We start from the raw sequence: 25514 nt of genomic DNA on the forward strand, positions 1-25514 counted from the left end.
TGTGTTGATGAAGTGTTATGTAAGTTGCATGAGGATCAGTTTGTTTTGAAGTTTTAAAAAAGGAGTTTTATTATAAGAGTACAAATGGTTTTATGGTGATGGTTACTTTGTTCATAATTTTGAAGTAAAAATGTATAAATAAAGGTATTGTTAAACCTCAAACCTCTCTCTCTCCTCACCTGTCTCTCTCTCTCTCTCTCTCCTCACCTGTCTCTCTCTCTCTCTCTCTCTCACCTGTCTCTCTCTCTCTCTCTCTCCCCCCCTGTCTCTCTCTCTCTCTCTCTCCTCACCTCTCTCTCTCTCTCTCCTCCCTGTCTCTCTCTCTCTCTCTCTCTCCTCACCTGTCTCTCTCTCTCTCTCTCTCCTCACCTGTCTCTCTCTCTCTTGTCCTGTCTCTTGTGCCAACTGAAAAGAAGAAGAAGCCGTTTTCAGGTGTGTTCCGGACTGACGTCACTACTGAGGCCACCTGTCACTGTGGACGCACAGTCGTTAAATGACGTCAGTCAGGAGTGACGTAACAGCGCAGAGACAGAGGACAGACTAAAGGATAACTTATTAATAAACATATATTAGAGTATACTGATGAGAAGACGCTCGGTCTGTCCACAGGGTCTGTCCCGGACGGTAGAGGTTTGTCTCGGGGACTTCAGTGTCTCTCGGGTGGGCGGGGCTCTTCTCCTCTTTCCGCCAATCAGCGGGCTCTATTTGCCACGTGGCGCCGGAATTCCCCTCAGCTCCGGGGCTTTCCGCTCTTGACTGACAGGCTGCTGGGGACCATGGCAACGCTGCAGAGGTGCGTGAGGCTCCTAGAGGACAGCGGGGACACCACTTCCGGTTACAAGAGCTGACCTTCAAATTAAAAGCGTGTCTTTAAGGCATATTTATTGCAGCGTAGTGAACGGAGCACTTTAAACCGCTGAAAATAGAAAATAAAATATTAGTCTCAAAGCCCCTTTCTGACATTTACTTTAATCACATTTATACATATTATATTGTGCTTTCATTAACTTCATGTAGCCTATATTTATTATATTATACACAATAATTAATAAGTAAATAAATAACTGAGTAGTCCAACAAAAAATGAAAAATATAAAAATATGAAACACAGAACACAGGGCAGGACACCTGAAACAGTCATAAAGACTATTTTATTAAGATTTGGTAATAGACTGTACACTATGAGGACACCTGGGAGTAAAACTGAGTCGGTGTGCATTGTCCAAAACAAGTAACCTAAGCTAAAAGACAAGCTACTGATTGCTGCATTGTGCTTTTATTTTTTGAATTGTCACCGGCCACCTGAATTTTGTGTTTTCCTTTATATAAATAAAACATTTGCACCGTAAATTGGTGCAGAAAACTTCTCCACGAAGCAGGAATGAAGTGTTTAACGCTCAAAATGTCCAGGGGGAGGACCGCTCATATGTTTCAGCGTTGAATATTTCTTCAAAATAGAGTTAAAATATTTATGTCCCCACCACTTTTTAACACAAAGTGTCAGCTGTTTCTATAACTGCAAGCTTTATTATTCTGGGAAGGCTTTCCGCAAGATGTTGGAGTTTGTCTGTGGGAGTTTCTGCACATTCATTTAGATGCGTTAGTATCTGTAGTGTCAGACAGTGAAAATCTATTTCTGGAGCTGTTTTGTGCTTCGTCATGGAAGAGCTGCTATAAAATTGTCTGCTGTAGCTTTAACAAAGACCACACCATGAAGAAACAGCCCTTCCTGTGTTTCTGTAGTTTGGACCTTAAAATGTTTGTTATTAAATGTTAAAATTTAAGGTGGAAAATAAACTTTTAATTTACAGCGGATTGCTGCATTTAAATGACCTGACAAAACAAGAAGCCAAAACATCAGACTAAAGAAGCAGGAGCAATCCTCGCCCCCCCCCAACCATAGTTTTACTTTGAAAACCCCACACAGGAAGCGGCTGAGGTGTTTTGCTGCTGCAGTGACTTTTATTCCAGAGGGGAGTTTTGTGATTTTCAGGCAAACGGACGGAGACTGAGACAGACGGACAGACGGACAGCAGGCAGGTAAGACTCACCTTTAAACTCCTTCACTGCTTTGATCTGAAGTCTGCAGCTGATCGATAACTGATCGATAACACGATCAGCTGCAGACACACGAGTCTGTTTCTGTGACGCTTCGGATCCCGACAGGGTTTTCATCTGAACGACAGATTAAAATAAGACTTAAAATGAAGTAAATGTTGTTTCCGCTCCTCCAGTTTCTTTTTTCTGAGTTTAATTTAAGATTTGATTCAGATGTTTGTCCTTTAAATTCAAACTGCAGTAAATCCAGAGCAGCTTAGTTCAATAAAAAAAAATTGTGTGCGCGCGCAGATGAACAGCTGATTATTGGGACATTTAGACGCTTTTATTCTTTTTAGTAAACTACATAATCATCGAGTTAAATTGAGTTATTAAAGTGAGGTTCTGCAGACAGAATCTGTCGAACAGGTCCGAGATGAAACCTGAAAGAAAATGTTTGATCAGATTGTGTAACTGAGGAAAGTTACTGAAGCTCATCGCAGTGACTCACGCAGTGTCTTTATTTGCAGCCTGCTTTGTGCATTTAGGGACTTTCTTTCTTAATTTGGGATCATTCTTAGAAACCTGGGTGGACTGATCATCTGTGATCAGAGGATTTATGTGACTGAACTTCGCTGCAGCTAAAGATTCTTTTCATGGTTGATTAACTGATCAGTCTGTAAAAAGCCAGAAAATGGTGAAGGAACCAAAATCCAAAATATATTCGGTTTACTGTCACAGAGGAGGAAAGAAACCAGGAAATATTCACACTTAAGAAGCTGGAATCAGAGAAATTTTACTTTTTTACTCAAACAGATTAATCAATTATCAAAATAGTTATTTTAAAATTTGACATCCAAATAATTTTAAATCTAAACCGCCTTTAAAATAGTTTGAACTACAAAATAAAACAAGACAAAATCTTTCCTGAGGGCAGATTAAATTAAAGCACCAGTTTTCAGCAAAGTCAGATCAAGCTGATTTTTAAATGAATAATAAATTAAGTGAAAACAGGATCCCAACTCAAAGTCCGCTGGAACAGCAGCAGCAGCTCGTTGGTGCTCAGTCGGGCTGGAAATCGAGGATTGTCCCCAAATAATCACAGAGGAGGAGGAGTGGAAATTCCCACCGATGTATTTAGATATGACTCCATCACACTCTGAGCTGCGGGTGGTGATTAACTCCTGATCTGGCTTCTGCAGGGAAACCGAAGAAGAAGAAGAAGAAGAAGAGATCAGCCTGCAGGGAGCTGAGCCTCCATCACCTTCATCACCTTCATCATGTCTGTCAGGTACGTTCTGTTTCTGTTAACTGGGCGAATGGAGACTTCTGATTGGCTGACGCGCTGTTTGGTTGCTGTGGGGTGAATATTTGATTTGCTGGTTCAGAAGATGTCCAGATGTTTCAGGCGGTGCAGGTTACAGCTAACTGTGGTCTAAAGAGATAAATGTGATGGAGACGTCCCCGAGCCTGTCAGTCCCGGTGAAGGGAACTCTTAACTCCTGCATGTTCCTGTTTCAACGCGACACCGAGGTTAATAGAAACTAAAGAAATGAGGAAAACTAGGTGATAAAAAATCATTCATTACCGAAAACAAAAAACAACCAGCGAGAACTGCGTTGCTTTCAAAACAACACAGTGAGTGAATGTCAACATAATCCTGGTGTTTTGGGAGGAAATGAAATCTGTCTTTCAGTCTCTTAGCTGTCTAAAAAAACTAAAACTAAGCATAAAAAAACTAAACCAGCAAACCGACTTCAAAACAAATTCAAACTAAACTGAAATTAAAAACTCAAACTGAAACTCAAACTGCTGCTGCAGAGACTGAGACCAGGAGGCAGAGCGGCACAGGACCGGGTGTCCACGCAGTGTACCCTGGAAACCGGTTCGGACCCGTCACACTCGTTTTCACAGGTCTCAGAAATTGAAGCTGCTCCGTGGAGACGTGATGGTGACGAATCACCTCCGTCCTCATAAAACAACAGAACAGTCCAGTTTTCCTACCACCTCGGCACATTCTCCCTCCAGACTCGCTTGCTCAGACCCCTTGGTGTCCCTTTTTAACGCCCTGGGTTCCCTTCAGCATCGTTTTTTAGACGTGTAGAGCTCCGCGGTCAAGTTAGCAAGACCAGTACCCCGACTCCGATAAGAGTTTCAAAAGAGGACAACATGTTAACGCTGTGAAACGCCACCAGTTGGTCGAGGAAAACCTCATGGTCTGTGACCACGTTACTGAAACATGAACCGGTCCGGTTTCTGGCCCACTCGTCCTCCCTAACCACCAATGACCGTAAAGGCTGCCCTTTCTGCGGCGCTCCTGGCGTGGCTGGATTACAGGACAGTTAGAAACTCCACCCTTTTCTGTGATTCACATTAACTGTAATAATGTGTGACTGATGCAAGAGGTGTGAAACTACCAAAGATTTTCATGTGTCTCCAAGGGGACGTCTTGGTGTCACTTTTTAAAACCCTAGTTACCCTAAAGTGTCATTTCTGGACATGTAGGACTCCGTGGTCAACAACAATAATATGCAACGTCTGGTTAGACTTTCAAAATGTTGTAATTTGGTGCGGTTCAGGGAAAGATCCTGGCTTGGCTTGAAATAACAACGTTACTTAACTTATGTAGGCCTAAGTAAGTAAATAAAAACATCGACTTTGCCCTTTTGTTTCACAAACGAACACCGGCCTTATGGTAGAAAGTCCTGTTTCTGGCTCGTACTTCTCAACCGCCTCCTTTCTCTGACTGTTCAGCGTTCAGAAACGACGCTACAGGACTCCCCAGTGTGTCATACAGTGACGCCAGTCGGGTCTTTTGAGTTACAACACGTTGACCACAGATCAGAGGAAGAGTGTGAAACGATGTGCAGCAGTTTGCATCACCTGTGTGAAACAAACTGTGACATCACTGTTGGGCGTGGTTACAGGCGGGACCACAGCCGGTCAGAGAGCTGAAACGGACCTTCACCCAGAGAGGACAGAGACCCCGAGGTCAGGCGTCACGTGATGAGTTGAACTATTTGAGATGCTTGTTGCTCGCAGGACTGAGACGAGTCCGTTTACAGAGACCGGACCTCATTCAGGACCATGAACCTCAGCAGGACTCCTGGTTCATGTAACGGTTCACATTAATGAACGCTGCTGTTAAAGAGTCTGTTCGTGGTCTGTGGTCCTGAAGGACGTTAGAGGTCATAAAACATCAGGTCAGGTTGAAAAGAGCTGAAGCAAAGCAGGGGATAAAGAAAGCTCGGACACTGTGGGGGATTGAACTCGGGTCTCTCAACCCAAAGGCATGTGTCTTTTCCACTGCTCCATCGCCGCCGCAGTTTGCATCAGGTCTAACTGAACCGACATTCTGCTGCAGTCGGTTACTGAATAAATTATGCACGAGCGCTTCTGTGGCGTCCGGTGGTGAAGACGGTTTCCATAAACCTGCAGCATCCACCTCACTTCCTGTCTTACGACCTCATTAGCATCCTGCTGAGAGGTTTTCTTCAGTCTCTCACCGATCCAGTGATCCCTGTCGGCTGCGACGGTTACAGGGCAAACAGGAACTGCTGGTTGTTCCACTCTGGATAAAGTACGTTCAGCTGATTATACTGACACTGTCAGTCCTTCAGATCTGAGTCCTGATTGGTTTGGCGTCACCTACAGGGACTGCAGGTCGTATAAAGACGTCAGGTGCTAAAAGAAACGGTTAAATGTAGATACATAAATACTGCAGTACTTTACCAGCCGGCTGTAGGCTCATTAATTCAAATGAAAGTTCTTCAGATCTGAGCGCCTCCTCACAGCTGACGTCGCTTTCTGAGCAGGCTCTGCAGTCTCCATCTTGGATCTGGTCACTTTCCCTCAGGTGTTCAGGGGGACTTTGAGGTTTCATCAGTCAGAACAGGTTATTAGGAACTGGAGACTGACCTGATTCAGGGAAACACGAGAGTAAAATCACCTCAGTGGATTCCTGCAGAGGTCAGAGGTCACACAGAAATACCCCAACCCCAAACTTCCCCGTCGGGTTTTCTCACCTCTGACTGCCTCGCTTACTGTACCTGCTGTGGGTTTATGTTAATGAAGGCCGTCTCTGCCGCGCTCTGATTGGCTGCTGTCGTCCGGGGGGGCAATCCCTCGGGCCAGGAGGGGGGTTGGGGGGGGGAACTCGGTTGAAGTCAAGAGACGAAGACCAATCAGATTAGATTTGAGTCAGATTCTGCAGTGAGGCGGGTTTTTCTGATGCTGCGGAGCCGAGAGAGAGAGAGAGAGAGAGAGAGAGAGAGACAGGAAGTCGAAGCAGAAAGGCGGCGAGAGAAAAGAAAGACGAGCAGAGAGGAAGTAAAGACGGGCTGGAGGTCTGAGCAGGAGACGTCAGGTCGGTCCTGTAACTCTGATTCTGTTTGTTTTTAATTCAGGCGCTGAGTGTTTGATGTTTAGTGTGTAAAATGTCAGAAATGATCCCACAGTAGTTCAGATCTGTTCTCACCTGAAGAACAGATCAGGAGTTCTTCTTCTGCAGGACTTAGAAGACCTCGTCCGTGTGTTTACCTTCAGGAGGCTGCAGCTGCAGGACACTCTGCTGTCTGCAGCCGTGCTTCCAGCTGAATCCTAACCTCTGCAGCTTATCTGTTGGTGCTGGAAATGTTAAATGTTGAAAAAGGGATTAAACAGATGAGCTGCAGCGTGTCGATCAGCTTCACAGCTGCCGGCTGTCGTAGAAATTGTTAGTGAAGGATCGAGCAAATAACTGAGTTACAACAAACTTTATCTTGTCTTTGAAAATAATTATTAATTAGAGAGAAGGACAGAGGTTGTGTCTGTACGTGTACCGACAGGGAAAGAAATCCCAAAGAAAAGCCGGGAGAGGAAAACAACCTGAACGCTGCACATGTGGACAGACTGAAATAATGAGGATAAAGAAGAAGAAAGTCATAACAATAAGAGTAATAACAGAAGTTCATGCATAAACAAACTGCCGTCACACTGGGCGTCTTTTGTCTCTGTAGCTTCATATCTGCTGTTCATTTTCATGGACTTTGTTGTCTGGTTAAAGTTTTATTGTGGGGGGGGGGGTTCTGTCAGCAGAGGACAAACTCTTCTCTCTTCTCTCTTCGTGTCTCGGCTGCTCGGCGCTTTAAACAAACAGTTTCCTGGTTCCCTGCTCAGAAATCAGCAACCAGCAGCAGCAGTGACATCATCAGCTGTAGCCCCGCCCCCCCCCCCTCGGGGCTGATCTGGAATTCTGGGGGTTTTCCTCCGCTCGGCCACTTCCAGGAAGTGACTGAAAACATGCAGCCCGGTGGGGAGGGGGGTAAAACGACACAGACACACAGAGAGAGAGAGAGGGAGGGAGAGGTAGGTAGAGAGAGAGAGAGGGAGGGGGGTAAAACGACACAGACACACAGAGAGAGAGAGAGAGGAGAAAACAGCAGCAGAAGAAGAATTAATAAAGAGAGAGAGAGAGCGATGTGTTGTATTTGAGCCTCTCTCGCCCGTCATGTGAAAGTGAAACCTCTGCATGTTTTATTCTGTTGTTTACTTTGTTTGTTTGTTGTTTCCTGGCTCGCTCGTGCTGTCGGGACTTTTACACTTTGACACTCAGCGGCAGACGAGGGGAGTCGGGGTGACTCAGGTCAGACACGGACACGCCTCTCTGCTGTGTGTGCGCGTCGGGTTTACAGCCTCTAACTGTTTGTTTGTTTGTTTGTTTGTGCTGCAGGATGACTGAAGCTCCGTTCATCTACGACAATGACGTGAGTCCTTTTCTCTTTCCCATGACTTCTTCTGCTGATCCATTACTTTTATTGATTGTAGTGTTTTTTTTATGTACGGGTTTAAGTCAGGGTCAAAAAGGATGTTCTGATAATATTTCTACAGATTCAGAAGAGATACGATATTAACTGGAGTAAAGAACATGCAGAGCTGCTGACCCTCATGTGACAGATGTTTCCCTGGCAGCTGTTTTATTTCTTTGTTATTGACTTGAAAAGAATCAGAGGAGGTGAAGAGGATATTGAAAACATTTGTAAAGCTATGAAAAACCCTCTGCAGAGGAAACTCTCAGTCTGTGAATGTGCTGAAAAGCTGATTCAACCCTGTTCTAGCATCTGATAACAGATTAGTTTGTTAGCAAGGTTCCCAAACTCACCTGGTTAATTAAAGGTTTATCAGGCCTGCTGTCTATCAGCCTTTGTAAAGTTCGGAGGATGAGCAGAAAAGATCTTTAGCTCAGAATGTGTAAATACAATTTTCACACGACACGTAAAACAAACATAACGCTTGTTGTGTTAACGTCCTGTCTGACACTGAAGTCGCACGTGAAAGTATTTAAGTTGTGATTTGTGTGAGTTTGCGCTGTGATGGAGACGAACTGGGTGTTGCACAATGTTCTGATTGTGTTGGCTCAGAGTTTCAGTTTACAGAACAACCTGCGGTGACGAAGTACACGAATCCTGAAACCTAAGCAAAAGCACAGAGACCCTTCACCAAACATTACTCCACTGAAAGAAAAAGTCTTCAGTTTAAATTTCTACTTGACTCAAAGTACAAAAGTACCTGCTTTTATACATACATTAGTATCAAAAGAAAAAAGTTCTATTTATATAGTTCAGTTCAAAATTAAACATAATTTAAAATGATTGAAAGGAAAAGCAGCAAATCTTTACATGAAAAATGTCTCAAACCATCAAAGTTGTTGCCATTTAAATTCACTGTCAGTCTAATAATCCTCTCAGCTGAACTTGTATAAACTGTTGGATTTAATTTATAACATATAAACTCTTCATGTGTTTCGTGTTTGTAAAGTAACTGAAGCTGTCAGATAAATGTAGTGAAGTAAAAAGTGCAGTATCTCCCTCTGAGATGGAGCAGAAGGAGAAAAGAAAATACTCAAGGGAGTACCTCAAAAATGTACAGTACTTGAATAAAAAAAAAATTGAATAAACGTACATGGATACTGGCCACCACTGAAAGCTGCTCATCACGTCTGCCGTCATCTTCTACTTTCCAACTTCTACCGAAGTCGGTAAACTGATTTGCATGTTTAACTTCTTCAAACACAATGTGGTAACTTTCACACCGTTTCCTGCCTTGAACCTGCACTCAGATGTTTTCAGTTGGTCTCTCTAAAACCTTTCTGCACCGTCACAAACTTCAGTTTTAACATGTTTCACAGGTTTAGAAACGCTCATACAAGAACAACAGACATTTTTATTTTATTTATTATTAAAAAACCTCTTTGCCTGGCTGAGACGGCACCACATCAGACAGATGAAACAGTACTTAGAAGGCTAACAGAGATATCAGATAATGGCTACTCCTGTTTAAAGCTGTTCTTAACTTTGCTGTACTTTTCTATGCTGTGCTGTTATGCATGGTATTATTGTCTGTTAATTCTGTAAAGCACTTTGGTCAGTCAGTGGCTGCTATAAAATGTGCTATATAAATAAAATGAACTTGAACTTGAACTTGAACTATAATTAACAGAATTTCTCAGACTCTTATTTATTATTTGAGCCCATGCTGGTGTTATTTTCCCCCGACAGATGACTGCAGTCTAGAGAGGTGTAAAAAACTGAGTATTAATTTAAGAACAAATGTGACTAATGTGGAAAATGGCTTCAGGTTTTATTTTCAGATTGACGACGCATTTCCTTTTAGTGTTAAAAACAGTGATGAATGTTCTCAGAAACTCCAGGCTGTTGATTTAATTTGACAAAGTGTCCAAAAAGATTCAGTTTTCGGTTCTTAGAAAAGCAGCAAAACCTTAAATCAGACTCTGGATCCAGATCATCTCCGGGGGTTTTTTACTGAAGAAATTATTCATATAATCGTCTACCTGATCAATCAGCTAATCATTTTTATACCGGATACCAGAGATGTGTCAGTTTTTTGTGATAACACATGATTAATAACTTGACAAGACGACTGTGTAGCCCCCGGGGTCTCCAGTGACTACATTGTTTTGGGTCTTGTGTGTAAATTTCATCTTTCTGTAGAAACCTCAAAGATAGATGCTCCAGATCTTGATGTTGATTGAGTTATTGTTTGATTGATTGGTGTGTTTACGAACTGACAAATGTTCTGTTCCAGTTTTAGATGCTGAAAATATATTTTCTTCTTCTTCTTCAGCTGCAGAATTTGATGCCGTACGACTACCTTCCTCCAGTGGACATAAAGAGCGAACCCTACATACCTGAGACAGGTACGCAGACAGACTCAATTACATGAGCTTAGACTTCTAAAACTTTCCTCCAGTGCCGACTCACCTGGAACTTAGACACAATTAGTGTTTTCAGAATCCCCTGGTACTTGCTAAGTTTCTGAAAACCTGTTGTTTGCACCTGGGAACATGGATTCAGCCTTTACAGAACTTCCTAGTATGAAATTTTTAAGGCACTTTCTAGAAACCCGCCAGGGGAACAGTTCTTGCAAGAACTCAAGAATCTTGAGCACACATTTCTGGAAGCTCTTGTTTGCACCTGGAAACATTAATGTAGCCCTCTATTGGAACTAGTACCCTGTGCTAGTACCTGACAGGTACTCTGGAATATAGATTTTTGTAGAAACTTTTGTAGAACCTTGTTTGTACCTGGTACTATAAGTTCCAGTATTCTATTATTTGTATTATTATTTGGCCATAGTTGTGCCTTTATTACAGACAGTAGAGATATTACAGATTCAACTAAGGGCCCTGAACAGACCAGGGACGGTGCAGTTCATGGTCGGTGTCTTAACCCCAGAGCCACGGGGCCGCCCCGATCCCTGAAACCTCAATTGTCATTTTAGATATAAGTTCTGGGAACACGGACTCCGACATGTCAGACCCTTTTACCAGAATCAGGGAAATTAGACCTCATATTTTCTCAAAAATAACAGTACCCGTCAGTACTTGGGAACCCCAACATGAACTTTTCGTATTCTCCTGTTACAAGAAACGGAGACCACGTCTGTCCACAAACTGTAAATGAACAGAGCTGTGGATGCTAGAGCTGCACTTTCTAGAGCTTACTAATGGGGGGAAAACACTCCAATCTACCTTTTTACTAGGTGTAAGACATGAGATGTAAGTTGAAATAATGAAAGTGGGTGGTGAAATCCAGAAAGTCACCTCTGAATTTTAGGCAGCTATAATAACGAAAGTTTTATTTGTGTTTCAGCTCATGGCCCCTACATTCAAATCATCGAAGAGCCCAAACAGGTGAGGCTGATATTTTACTTCCTGTCTGTAGTAATTGTACAAACTTTCACATTTTCCATTTAGTTTCTCTTCGTACTGTAAGAAGTGACTTTCAACAGCAGATTAAATTTGTGGACCAGCTGGGCCAAAAGCACCAAAGAGGAGGGGAGACAAAGTGTTGAGTTAAAATTCATGTGAAGATAAAGGGAAAAACTATTTAAATTTATTCTTATTTAAAATATATAATTTCTGGACAGTGATTTAAGTCCTTTAGTATTTGGTTAATAAAGGAGTCCCCAGGATCAGCATTAGGCCCCTTTGCTTTTTACTCTAAACAATTACAATATTTATTCTCTAGTTGAGCATTGCAGTGTCTGTTTTTATGCCGATGACACCATCTTGTGTGCAATTGGCCCCACTACACACCAGGCCTTCTCCGGGTTACAGTCAGATGACCTCCAGACCTCATGTTCTGAAGTCACACAGTGATGTTTGTTCTTTAATGATCAGCAGCTGATTTGATTTAGAGGCAGAGGCAGCTGTCTGTGGTGGAGTTGCACAGTGGGTAATGTAGGCACCAGGTTTTGATCAGCAAAAAGGATGAAAAAAAGACGGTATTACTCCGGTGTTACAGGAGTGCAATATGAATAATTTATTGAACCGTGGATTTATTAAGTTCTGACTCAGATCTATGATCTTAGGAATCTAATAGATACAATACAGGACCTTGGTTAGATAGCAGATTGTCCTACAAAATGCAACTCATTCAAATTCAGATTGAATGTGCTTCTTCTTTAAAAACCCACTGGGGTATCCTGCCACTGTTGCCACAACCTGTAGACCACTGTACCCTGTTTACCGCAGACAATATGTAAATCTGAAAGAAAAACAAAACCGTCCTCAGATATCAAAAGTAAAGTTGTCCTTAATCTCAAATAAAGCGATTAGACCTTTTTCTAATAATGCAGGCTCATTATAATCAAACCAAACTAAAACTAAGAAACTAAAGATGAAGCTTTTAAGAGACACAGTAACATATCATGTCAGATATACAGTACATGTATGTGCAGTAAATTTAGTACACACTATACAGTAATAATACAATACAATGAAGTGTATATATAATTAAAGTCACAATAAAGCATATAATAATAATAATATGTAGTAATACAGTATAATTATGTAGTGATGTAAGTAGTTTAATGCAGTGTAAAGATATAAATAAATATTGTGCAACACCAAGACAAACACTCGTCTCCAGGCAGAAAGAACAAAAGGCCTGTTCACCTACACACTAATTAACACAGCCTGTGGTGATTCCCCTCCTCAGGTGGATCCACTCGTTACTGTAACTTCCTTTAATCCTGGGTTTTCCCAAACAGTCATAAAACAACATGGGAGTGAGTAAAGCCTGCCTGCAGGACGTCAGGGAGTTTCTGCAGCTAAAGGTCGCGTGACACTGTGTCCTCCGACCGCCTTCATGCAAATCATTTAGTTCTGGTATGAAGAGAAAAGAAGAACCAGGTTTGCGCAATCAGTGGATGTACCAACCTGAAATAAACCGATTGTTACTGCAGCTGACAGTAGCTTCCTGTGACTCTGTTTAGAGGTGGAAACACTCAACAGTGATACAACAACCAAATAAAACAGTTTATAAACACAGTTTGTCCTGCAGAAAGGTTTTAAATGAACAGGAGGAGATGTTGTAGGTTCCTCAGACTGAAGCTCTGCACCTTGATCCAGAGACACCAAATATTCATCTCTAAAAGCATAAATATGAAGAAGAGATGAAGAGTCTACAGTGTTTGTATATGAAGGATCTGTAATCTAGAGCAGAATGAAATGCAGACCTGCAGGTTCTTTCTTCTAAAGCCTCTAAAGAAAACGGTGAAAGAAAAGCCTGAGATGTTCAGACGAACTCTCAGCGCTTTGATCAGAGGAAGGAGACGTTGTTAACCACCAACTGCTCAGTAAATATGTGTGTGTTTGTGTGTGTTCTCAGAGGGGCTTTCGTTTCCGTTATGAATGCGAGGGTCCATCCCATGGCGGGCTCCCAGGGGCCTCCAGCGAGAAGAACAGGAGAACCTACCCAACCGTGAAGGTGGGTAACGTCAACAACACTCTTACAGCACTTTCACAACAACTACAGCTCATGAATAGACTCTGTGGGGCCCTAATGACCAGGGGACATGTTTTTAACCCGCTGTCGACCAACTCTGTAAGATGTAACCATGGGAATCTTTCTGTGTCCCAGAGGACGAGTGTCACTGCAGAAACGGCATCAAGGCCTTGTGGGATACGCTGTTATTGAATGCTAACGCTTAAATAATTAATAATTTTACGATTGTTCACATTCACCGCTCAGCCAGAACATTATGTGCCTGCCAGTGGGTGGGATCTATCAGGCAGCAGGTGAACGTTGTGTCCTCAGAGTTGATGTTAGAAGCAGGAAAAAAAAGGGGCAGCGTGAGGATTTGAGCGACTTTGACAAGGAACCAAACTGATGGCTAGACGACTGGGTCAGAGCATCTCCAAACCGGTCTGCAGGGGTCAGTACCGAGGAAGGAAAAGAGGTGAAGCGGCGACAGGGTCGTGGGGAGTGAAGGCTGGTTCGTGTTGTCCGATCCAACAGACGAGATCGAATAGTTGATGCTGGTTCTGATAGAACACACAGTGGGTCGGGGCTGTGTTGCAGGTGGTCATAATGTTATGGCTGATATCAGAATGTGGACAGAAAACCTCTGGATCGTGTTTCAGACGGACGAAACAAAACGCTCCATCATGTTGCTCCTGGATGTGGGAACGAGCAGCTGTTTGATCACATGTTGCTCTGATGTTGTGTTCATGGCTTGTTTTGCTGCCCCTGAGAGGTGAAACACGAACGATTGCTTTGTCAGTTTCTAGTTAGTTATTATGACACAAATGCTCTTCCAGTTTCATTGTGATCAGCTGTTAACGTGTTTTCTGTCCGTCTCAGATCAATAACTACGTGGGCCACGCCCGGGTGGAGGTCCAGCTGGTGACCCACTCCGATCCTCCTCGTGTCCACGCTCACAGTCTGGTGGGACGCCACTGCACCGAGAACGGCACTTGCATGCTGGACGTCGGCCCCAACGACCTCACGGCCTCGTAAGTATCCAATCACGTCACAGCAGAATCCCCCTGAAGCTCCTGAGCAGGAATCAGGGAGGAAAGTTTTCATGATTTCAATCCTCGTCAGTCCTTCCAGAGAAAAACCCCAAAGAGGAAGTCAGGATTATATTTTTATATAGTTCAGGTTCCAAGGAAACAATAAACACGCCTAAAGAAGAGACGGACTATTCATAACAATGATGATGGAATTAAAAGGTTATTGGAGACAACAGTTGTTACGAGGGATTTTAATAAAGACGCGAGTCATAATCTGATTTATACTGAAATTAAAACTTTATGAAATATCTTCATTGAGCAGGAGAGCAAACCTTTGCTGCTAAATTACTGAAAAATCTGCGTATTTGATGGAAAGCTGGTTAAAAATGAACAAATGACATAATTGTGTCTAAAATTCATAAAACTGTTAGAGGAAATAGATTTAACTTAATGTATCAGTGTTATAAATACATTAAAAAGACTTTTAGAAAATCTTTTAAAATAAAGTATATGTGTGTGTAAATAAAGTAAAACTTCTCCAGGCAACTGAAAACAAAGAAAGAAACAGATGAAAACAGTTGAAATGAAAAGAGACTAATTTCATGTTATGATGTAAAACGTGAAATATTTCATCATCTGACTGCTGATGTCACTTCCTGTAGCTTCAGTAACCTGGGGATCCTCCATGTGACCAAGAAAGGAGTGGGGGAGGTGCTGAGCAGGAGGCTGAGGGAGGAGAGGAAGAGGCAGAAAGGACCTCACTGCCACCTGACAGGTAAACTCACCTGTCCTCCGTCTCATCTGTTTGTTTCTTTTGGTTCTTCCACACCGGCTCACCTGAGCGCAGACTCTTAGTGAGTAAGTGAGTCTTGTGATCGTACAAGTCGTAACAACATGTCGTCCAGTTGTTTAAGACATTGCTGTTTTTTAGTTTTATTCTTTATGATATATATTTTGTTCTGATGTTATGTCCCAACCAGAATCTTGTTTAAAAGCCTCGACTTTATGTGTAAAATGATGAAAGCTAGACGTTGTGGCCTCGTGGCTTTCATCAGGAGCAAAAACAGTGTCAGCTGTCTGACGCTCGGCTGTCTTTCCGCCTTCAGAAGCAGAGGAAAACTCCATCCTGAAGGAGGCCAAGGAGCTGGGCAAAGTGATGGACCTGAACATAGTCAGGTTAAAGTTCACCGCTTACCTGCAGGACAGCCAGGGAGGCTTCACCAGAGCACTGAAGCCCGTCGTCTCCAACCCCATCTACGACAGCAGTGAGTCCCAAACAACTGTCTGTTTTTAACCATCTGTGGCTCAGAGATTTCACTTGTGAAGCTGCTTTAAACACAAGTTGGTTAACATTTATTCCTTAAAACAAATTTTTAGTTACTAGTAACTTATTGCACATAGTTCCCATTGAAAAGTTCAGATATCATCTATTCATTAGTTACTAGTAACTATTTACATTTTATTAGTGACTGGTAGTAAAAAATAGAATAGCTACCGCTAACTAATGAATAAGAACTAGTAGCTTTTAAATAGTGACTAAGTTTATAGGAGTAAATGTTAAAATGCACATGTGGAGCCTTTTACAGACTCTGTTGGTCTCAGCGGTTTCTCGAGTATCTCGACATTCCTGACGGTCAGTTTTCCTCCTGCAGAGTCGCCGAACGCCTCCAACCTGAAAATCTCTCGGATGGACAAAACGTGCGGCTCGGTGCTCGGGGGAGACGAGATCTTCCTGCTCTGTGACAAAGTCCAGAAAGGTGAAAACATTTGCTTTGATGCAACGTTTTTCTGAGTGATGTCTCTGCCAAATCATAATAATGATTTCTTCCAGTCAAGAGGTTTTGATCCTTTGCAGCTGCTAAAAAGAGTTTATATGCACGTCATCATCAGCGGTGGAAGAAGTACTCACATTCCTGCCTTCAAAATCTTAATTTTACTTGCAAAAGTATCAACATCAAGAATACTTAAAGTACAGACATAGTATATAGTATTGGATAATAATAATTGATGCATTAATGTGGAGCTCATTTTAAAGACGTCCTATACTTCTGAGCAGGATTTATTTATTCATTATATTTATGTGATTAAATTAATGTACTGAGGTAGAAAGTGCAGTATTTCCCTCTGAGCACAGTACATGGTGTAAATGTACTTAGCTACCTTCCACCGCTGGTTGTTGTAGTTTGTGGGTAAAGATTGTTTAAAGGTGTTTATTTGTTTGTTACCTGTTTATTATTTAAATGTCTCTCAAACTGGAGAAATATCCCATCATGCATCTGCTCATTACAGACGACATCGAGATCCGTTTTTATGAGGAGGACGACGAGGGAGGCTGGGAGGCGTTCGGCGACTTCTCCCCCACAGATGTCCACAAACAGGTACAGAGTGTGTGTGTGTGTGTGTGTGTTTCATGTTTTAATATCCTATTGGGGACTATACCGGGCTGCACACTAACCTGAGGGGGACTCGTGTCACTGTGGGGACCTCTGTAGAGACGCTGTTTGAGGGTCCAGATTAGGGTAACTTTATTCTCTTATAGACCTTCTCAGATGTTTGCAGTTGATTTACAACCTCATCCCTTTTGTATGGTTTAATATGTTAGGCCTCGTTAATCTGATCTTCTCGCCAGGCCGTGGTTGTAAATGAGAATTTGTTCTTAACTAACTTGCCCCACAGGGATAGAGGAACAAGGGTGTGAATGAGTCACTCTGTCAGTCTGATAAATGTTTTGGAAACACGAGCGACAAACAGCAGCTCCACTTTCAGCTGAACGGGGAATTCCTTCAGACTGTTTTTTTATTTTTATTTTTTTTACCACAACAGAAACAATCTGGTTCAAACATTTGGATTTATATAAGTTCAGCTTCAGCTTCAGCATGTTTGTTGTGGTTGATTACCTGAACACATACAGGAAAGTGGAAACAGACAAAGAGCTCAAAAAAAGACGACACAGGCAGGATATCCTGTCCACACCAGCAGAGACTGTATTACACTGTATTAGTTTATATATGAAGTGAGTGGTTATGCAGCGTGCAGGGTTTGTCTCATGTTAACATGTTAAAACCTGCTTTTTGTCTGTTAAACGTCTGAGCAACATTTTACAGGCTCAAACAGAAGAGTTTGTGAAATGATGATAGATAAATGTAACACCTGAGATCACGATCACATTCTGTAAAGACAAACGTCTCGTAGTCGCCTTGCCGCTGGCTCTACAACAAATCCTTTCTGAACAATCACTAAACTGAATTTCTTTTTTCCCCAGCTGATACAGGAGCTTTGACTCTAAATCTTATTGATCCTTGATTAAACCCAGATTATTAGTTTTCCACAGGTGGTTCTAGCCATCATAAATCACAGGTTGTTTTATAAACTGAACACGTTTACTTCTGTCATTACGTCTTTTATGGGGTCAGAAAATGTGATTTTCTTGGAGGAAAAATGCAAAAACATGAGCAGCAGAGCAACAGCAGCTCGTGCACAGGAGTTAGTAATGAACAGTGAAATTAATAAAGCAACAGTTAAACTGTCTGAACTGTGGGTTTAAAGGGGGCCAATAAGAATTTGAGCTTTAAACTTAATGCTTGACCCTGGAAACTGAAGTAACTCCATCTATGGACCTGAACACAAAGTGTTTCAGTGCAGGTTTGAATCCTGACTGTCAGTGTTGTTCTCTCACAGCGTTCACCCTCTCCTTTGTCTCCTCAGTACGCCATCGTGTTCAAAACGCCGCCCTATCACAGCGCAGAGATCGAGCGGCCCGTCACCGTCTTCCTGCAGCTGAAGAGGAAAAAGGCCGGCGACAGCAGCGACCCCAAACAGTTCACCTACATACCGCAGATCCAAGGTCAGCCGCCGCCCTCATACACGCACAGTATCTAACGAGGTGCTAAGCTGTAAATCCCCGGGAAGATGTGTTTTTTTTTTGGCGTTAAATTGTTTCGGGTTTTCCCTCGGTGGAGTTTCAGTCCTCACCTACTCACCCAGATCTTCATCAGGCAGATTCATGAAGGATGTTTTCCGTCTCATCATCCTCTGCTGGTGTCTTTCAGACAAAGAGGAGGTGCTGAGAAAGAAGCAGAAGCCGCTGCCTCACTATGAATCCTGGAGGGGAGGCGGAGGAGGAGGAGGACGAGGTGGAGGAGCCGGGGGATTTGGAGGAGGAGGAGGAGGAGGTAGAGATATTGTTTTTTTCTTTAGGTTTTTATAACAAAGGAACGTTTCAGCTTCAGGAGTGGGGATTTCCACACATCAACACTGGGAACAACCACATGTTGTAAACATGCAGAGTTTGTTTGTGTTTCTGATTTTAAAACAATCAAACAGAAGATTTACTGAGACTGTTGTTCTGACTCACTGTGGACTTTGTTTCCTGCAGGATTCCAGTTCAACCAGCAGATGAATGGAGCAGGAGGAGGAGGAGGAGGAGCGGGAGGAGTTTTCTTCACCGGAGGCTTCACAGGATTTGGCGGAGGGGGAGGGGCTCAGATGTCAGGCTCCGCCCCTCAGACAGGGGCCACCCAGCAACAGACAGACGGACAGACCGGCTCTCCACTACAGCAGCAGCTGTTTCAGATCGGTGAGAGTGAAGGACATCCTTTGACCCCGCTCGCGGTCACACGAGTATCTGATCTTTAACGTCCAGCTTTGTGTTTCCAGCTGCCGCCCTGCACAGCAGAACCTCCCAGAGCGCCCGACAGACCGCTGCCGCCCTCCTGCAGTACTGCAGCACCGGGGACGCCCGGGTCCTTCTGGCAATCCAGAGACACCTCTGTGGCATCCAGGACAGCAACGGAGACACGTGAGTTTTTTTTTTTTCACTGTGACCTTTCTGGGTCGACACCAAAAAGATCATTTCAAGATCTGCTCCAAGGTCTGACGCTGGTTTGTTTTCCCACAGTCCTTTGCACCTGGCCATCATCCATCAGCAGACCAGTGTGATCCATCAGCTGATCCACACTCTGCTGAGCAGCCAGCAGCAAAACCTCCTCAACACCGCCAACCTCCTCCGACAGGTAGCTAACGCTCTCACTTCAATGCACCTGATCACAGCTACCTGCCGCCGACTCTAGTACCCGACCACTAACGCCTTCACTTCCTGTTGTCTCTGCAGACGCCTCTCCACCTGGCCGTGATCACCCGGCAGGTGAAGGTGGTGGAGGTGTTGCTGAGGGCGGGGGCCGACCCCAGCCTGCTGGACAAAGATGGCCGTAGTCCCCTCCACCTGGCGGCTCTGGCCGGAGACAACGCCACACTGCGCCCCCTGCTGGCTCACCTGGGGGAGCGGCACGCTCACCTGGTCAACGCGCCCGACTACCACGGTGAGAGACTGACCACGGTAACACCACAGAGCTCCATCGCTGCCTGTGAAGTGAAGCCCTAAAGCATCCCCTGCATTTTCTCTCAGGTCTTCATCCTCTCCACCTGGCGGTGAGGAGGGACGGCGAGCGCTGCCTCCGTCTGCTGGTGGAGGGCGGAGCCAAAATCAACGCACCTGAGCAGAAGAGCGGAAACACCGCCCTCCACCTGGCCGTCAGGGAAAACCTGTTCAAGGTGGCCTGCACTCTCATCACAGAGGTACGACACGCACACCTGTGCACAGCTGCGCACCTGCTCAGTGACATCACAGCGTTACTCACTCTGTTGGTGTTGTTCACAGCTGAAGGCGGACGTCAACTCGTGCACGTTTGGAGGAAACACACCTCTCCACCTAGCGGCCAGTCAGGGCTCGCCGACCCTCTGCTCCATGCTCATCGCTGCAGGTGAAGCACTGAGACACACGCAGACTGTCAACTATTCTAACAATCGACTCAGACAGGGTGAATCCAGCTGGCTCCACGTGATAGATAGGTCACATTTTCAGAAGAGTCGCTCTGAATTCACCGGGGTTTCTTGAATCTGTGTTGAGAGTTGCGATCGTGACAGATCTGCTGCTCGTCTTTGTCAGTACATGAAGTCTCTGCGAAATTTTATTTTTATTGACATTTTTATTGATTAATTGTGAAAATAATGGGCAGATTAAAGGGCCATGATGGAGTTTCCGGCGGCCACTAGCGCTTGAACTCGTGAGCGAGCGGAATCTGAAACACAACCGCTTTCATACAGAAATACATACAATACAAACAGAAACGCAGGCTGCGGCTTTTCTTCAGACGTGATCAGGCTCTGTTACTTCAACGTTCCCGTCTCAGAGGTCAACACCGGCGCAGAGTGACGGGGTCTACAGGCAGGCAGGGACAACAGACAGAGCTGGAAACTCAGCTAACGTTACAGTAACAGTTTCATCAGCTGCAGGTTGAACTAATCCGTTACATGATACGCGGTACATTTACTGCATTTAGCCGACGTGCTACATCGTTAGCTCGCCTGCTGCTTTCAGTAACCATCTTTAGTATCTGCGAATGTGTCTCCGGAGGCTCGGCGACGTCAGCACAGCTACATGATAACGAAACGTTTGGTGAGCTGGACTGAATATTATAACGAGACTGTGTCACTCTTTATAACAGTCAGACCGCAGTCAGTGACTTTACTGTAACTAGTGGCGTCTCTTCCTTCCTCTGGGTTGTTGTGAACGTTTTGTAGCAGTGTTGTATATTATGTGGGTCACGTTAGTTACAGCGACTGAGAAGATGTGTACCTGATGGTAAAACCACAATAAACGTAAATTGAAAGTTACGAAGCAAACAGCGGCAGGTCTGAGCTGCTGTAGCGTTAGCTGGCTGCATCGCTATAGGCTAACGTTAGTAAACAAATCGCTCCTCATTTGCTTTTTACCGTTACATCCTTTCTTGTAGGCTAAATCAACAGCGGTACACAGGATAGTTGGTGAAGTAATGTGGAAAGTGATAAAACCTTGCACAGGATAACATTAGCAACTGTTCTGCATTAGCCGGCGAGCTAACGTGACTTTCTCTGTGTTTCTCACTTTGTTCTTACTCGACATCATCTGAGCCCGTTTGGTCTGATGGGATTCAGCACATGAACCTTTCTTGTTGTTTTGGATCCTTACGTGGAGTCTGTGTTTTGCTGGGAGCCGGTTGTTTTACGGTGTTAGTGGGCTGCATGTCGTTAGCTGCCGTGTGGTCGCTGTAGTACGAGAAAGGAGCGCACAGGGCTGAATCCGACCCGGAGACCTCACATTAAAAGCAGAATAGTGTCTGATGCAAGCAACGGAGAAAACAGGCGTGTGCTTCATTTCTAAGTGAGTTTTGAGCCCACTGACAATAAGGCAATGACAATTTTGATTAGTTTCATTGAAACTTACATTTAGTCCCTTCGATATCGAATCGATAATGAAAGTGATCGATAGTTAAAGCCGTACATAAAATTAACTGCATCTCAAACCTTTACATGTTTCTTCTCAGTCCTCTGACTTTTAATAGAGCGTAAAATATAGACTAGAGCTGCAACGACTATCCATTAATCAATTAGTTACTATTAAATTAATCACCATTTTCGTAATTGATTGAAACTGAATATATTTTGGTTGTGGAGAGACATTTGAGTGACGTCATCTTGAGCTTCAGGAAACGCTGATCACCATTTATAGACTGATCAATCAATAGTTAATGGATCGTTAGCTGCAGCCCTAATCGGGACAGAAACTCTGCTGAGATTAAACCGAGGCTGTTCTTCAGGCGCTGATAAGAACATGGAGAACGACGAGCCGCTTTTCTTCAGCTCCTCTTCAGACGAAGAAGACGACACCGGGCCAATCAGAGAGCGCGAGGCCGCCTCACTGCCAGTCAACCCTCGCAAGAGACCTGCAGCGGGACACACCCCTCTGGACCTCGCCAAGTGCCAAAAGGTACCTGATCCCTTCAAAATAAAACACTACAGAGTCAGTCCAGACAAAGATGGTAACGTCTCCTCGTCTCCTCTCCAGGTGCGAAACCTGTTAAACTCCAGACAGAGTCCGAAGTCGAGTCGTCACAGCAGTAAGAAGATGAAACCCAGTGAAGGTTTGTTGTTTTTTCAGACTGTCATGCTGAACATCGTGTGACTGATGGACACTGATATTTACTCACTGACGAACAGAAATAAAGGAAGAGAAACGCCTGTTTGATTAAAGTTGGTATCAAACCTGTGCTGACGTTGCAGAAGCGGAGACTTCGGGGCTGGACGAGGACACGCTGTCCCGGCTGGTGGAGGTGTTGAGTGTCGGAGACGTTCCCTGGGAAAAACTGGCGGAGAAGCTGGGGATGATGATGCTGACTCACCTGTACCTGGACAGTCCGACGCCGTGCCACCACCTGCTGCAGCACTACCAGGTAAATACCCCCACCTCCAATCAGCGGTCTGTCAGGACGCCTTGTGGAGCCACATGGTTAATGGTTACTACGTAAACTTAGTCCAGTTTCACCTATGTGACGTCTGATGACCTGCGTCTGTTTGTGCAGCTGGGTGGAGGTCCAGTCGAAGGTCTGGTCGAAGCTCTTGAGTCTCTCGGTCTGACAGAAGGAGTCCGACTGCTGAGAAACACCGAGCTGCGAGACGACAAACACAGCACAGGTAACACGATGTGACTGTAAACAGATGAACGGTGTCTTTTATTCAGCACAAACTCAGCTGTTAGTCTGAATTCTCATTTTGTCACTTTAACAAACGTCACGAACCAAAAATCCAAGACAAATGTCTATAAAACATGCAGATCACTCAACATATTAGAACATTGTTTCTAAACGATAATGCATACATATATATATATATACACACAGTATATAAAGCGAACTTTCCATTGAAAGTCTGTTAATCATTGACAATATTAACAATTCAGATTAAAAACAAGTATTTTCAAACATTTTGATGGTCTGCAGACTGAAATGAGATCTTGGTGAAAGAACCACAGCTGGTGTCTGCATGATGTGTAAATAAAGTTATGTTACTAAACATAAAGCTACGTCATAAATAGTAATTTTACTGTAAATAAGGCTAAATAAAGTTACGTTACTATAAAAAATGTTGTTCCTCTAAATTTACGTTACATAAATAAAGTCACGTAACTGTAAATAAAGTTTATAAGTAAAGTTAGGTTTTTATAAATAAAGTTGTGTATCTGTAAATATAAACATGCTCAGTGGACTCGTACACGATTCAAACCTTTTCGGTGTTTTTCTGTCCAATCAGACGCTACGGTCGACAGCGGTTTCGGCAGCCAGCCAATGGAAGAAGAGGAGCCGCCCATGGCCGATCAGTGACAAGCAGGAAATAAAATCCCATCTGGAGGATCTTCAGGATGGTCGTCTCATCCTGCAGGAACCAGAACTCTGCAGAACTGGACTTTAATTAGCAGACTGACACATGGAAACCTCCAGCAGAGACTCAGTAGAGTCGGACTCGAACGCTCGTTCACCTGCAGAGGAGGCGAGTGCTGCGTTCAAGACGGACACTGAGGCTGTAATTCACAACAGGAAGTTGTAGTTTGGGTTTTGTCAACATGTTGCGGCACAGAAGTCAACAGAAATGTAAAATTTAACCAAAGAAGTGTTTTAAAGTTTTAAAAAATGTATTTTAATTACATTTAAAGGAAATACAAACCGCAGGTTTAAAATGAGTTGTTTCTTTTTATTTCAGAAATTTGTCCCTTTGGTTAATTTTCAACTTTTTACATAATTTTTAATTAATTTATATTTTGTTTATGTGGTTTCATTAAATAGAGTTTATTTCTGCGGGCTGCGTGATGACTAATGAACCCAATGCTTGAATGAGACATAACAACCCCTTGAAAGTCCTTAAATTTGAAATCTTGGAACATTTTTCAGCTACAGAGAATTTTTTTTTATGAATTTCTATTGTTGGTGTAAATCTGTGCTGTTTACAAAGTGTGTGTGTGTGTGTGTTGTGTTACCTGAAGAGCTGATCTGCTTCTTCGTCCTGTAGGAAAGTGGAATTTCCAATTTTCTGTCCGGGCACGAACGCAGCATGTCTCACCTGCAGTGACATCAGAGCAGGTTAACAAGTGTTACTCACCTGTTGCAACATTTTATCAAGGAAGAATAATATTTTAAATGACTGAAGAAAATAAAATACTCACTGTAAGTAAAAGTTGTGATGTGTAAAGTCCTATTGTGACAAATACATTAGAAGATCATTTTGACTCAAAAGGTTAAAATATTTCCGTCAAATTCAGAAATACTAAATGAAAATATCAACATTTGGACTCAGAAGTGACCATTTTCATAATCTTTAACTATAAAGCTGAAAGTGGCAAACTTAGGAAGTCAAAACTAAGACCTTTTACTGCATGACAAATTTGACATTTAAAAATCAATTTACTTGAATAATTTTACATATTCAAGTCAAAATTATGATGTACATTGTGATTTAAGTTTTGACATGACATTTTATGTAAAATGATGAAATGTCAATTTTTGCCATTTAAAAAATTTATATATTTGAATTATTTTACGCACTTAAGTCAGAATTATGACTTAATTTTTGACTTTACTCATAAGTCAGTTAAATCAAATAGTCAAAAGAAAAACTGTTTAGTTTTGAGAGACATGATGAGGATGTTCTGACATCTTTGACATTAATCATTTTATCTTGTTCATAATTTAAGAAAATGTGGAATAATAAAAGCTCCACATTTCCTAAATGTCCATCGCTCCTGAAAACTAAACGATTAGAAACAGTTGGCGGGTGAACATGTTCAGATCGATGAGGATTAATCTTGCTCCGTTAAAGACTTGTTGTGCAGTAAAGTTTGAATATCTCATGTCGTCCACGTCAGTCAGAAGCTGTCTGTGTTTTTACTAATACTGTGTATTCATGTGGTTTCTCTTCTTCTCCAAACAGCCTGGAAATATTTAATCAGCGAATGCTGCACTGACGTTTCTGAAACTTGTAATAAATATGACTCAGACTTTTGTTTTCAAAATGTTTGTTGTGCTTTTGCCTTTAAAACATGTGTTTTCATTTCCACAAATAGAATAAAGGTCTCACGATTCTCAAACTGTGTTTTAAAGAAACTTTAGCCTCTCTGGGACAATCTAGTCCGTAAGTTGACGGTTCTAAGCATAGTGGTTTTTGATCTGGACCTGGTCCATTGAGGTCTACATGTGAAAAAAACATTAATAGTCTTTTTTCCATTTTCTCAAATAGAATAAAGGTCTCACAAATCTTAAAGTGGGTTTCAGGAAGCATTAAAGGTTCAGTGTGTAAGTTTTAGTGGCATCTAGTG

General features: G+C 43.0%; 1 protein-coding gene across 4 annotated transcripts; it reads left to right on the forward strand.

The window, feature by feature from the left end:
- The first annotated feature begins 1948 nt into the window (after positions 1 to 1948).
- LOC119911340 (nuclear factor NF-kappa-B p100 subunit-like) lies at positions 1949 to 25233 on the forward strand. Of its 4 annotated transcripts, XM_038730189.1 has the most exons (24): positions 1950 to 2040; positions 3240 to 3328; positions 7748 to 7781; positions 10159 to 10231; positions 11187 to 11227; positions 13209 to 13307; positions 14184 to 14335; positions 14998 to 15110; positions 15442 to 15600; positions 15988 to 16092; positions 16625 to 16713; positions 18041 to 18179; positions 18385 to 18507; positions 18711 to 18911; positions 18992 to 19133; positions 19233 to 19347; positions 19446 to 19653; positions 19740 to 19909; positions 19992 to 20094; positions 21970 to 22139; positions 22218 to 22293; positions 22433 to 22602; positions 22732 to 22843; positions 23459 to 25233. In XM_038730189.1, exons 2-24 carry the CDS (start codon positions 3318 to 3320, stop codon positions 23527 to 23529), a joined length of 2676 nt encoding a protein of 891 aa, XP_038586117.1. In that variant the 5' UTR covers positions 1950 to 2040; positions 3240 to 3317; the 3' UTR covers positions 23530 to 25233. The 4 variants fall into 4 exon arrangements, with proteins under 4 accessions (XP_038586121.1, XP_038586117.1, XP_038586120.1 ...); XM_038730193.1 differs by lacking the exon at positions 15988 to 16092 and having other exon boundaries at positions 1949 to 2040; positions 15442 to 15592; positions 16683 to 16713; XM_038730192.1 differs by lacking the exons at positions 1950 to 2040; positions 3240 to 3328 and adding an exon at positions 6301 to 6403.
- Positions 25234 to 25514: the final 281 nt, after the last annotated feature.

This window comes from Micropterus salmoides, unplaced genomic scaffold, assembly GCF_014851395.1.
Source record: "Micropterus salmoides isolate LMB-PRFRI ecotype aquatic unplaced genomic scaffold, ASM1485139v1 Ms_hic_scaffold_2, whole genome shotgun sequence".
Classification (NCBI taxonomy): Eukaryota; Metazoa; Chordata; class Actinopteri; order Centrarchiformes; family Centrarchidae; genus Micropterus; species Micropterus salmoides.

What these genes read in the sequence shown, in the direction of transcription:
- LOC119911340 (XM_038730189.1), top strand. An exon ending in ACCCTACATACCTGAGACAG is followed by an intron (nt 10,232 to 11,186) that starts GTACGCAGACAG and finishes TTTGTGTTTCAG; the next exon opens with CTCATGGCCCCTACATTCAA. An exon ending in CAGGACAGCAACGGAGACAC is followed by an intron (nt 19,134 to 19,232) that starts GTGAGTTTTTTT and finishes GTTTTCCCACAG; the next exon opens with TCCTTTGCACCTGGCCATCA.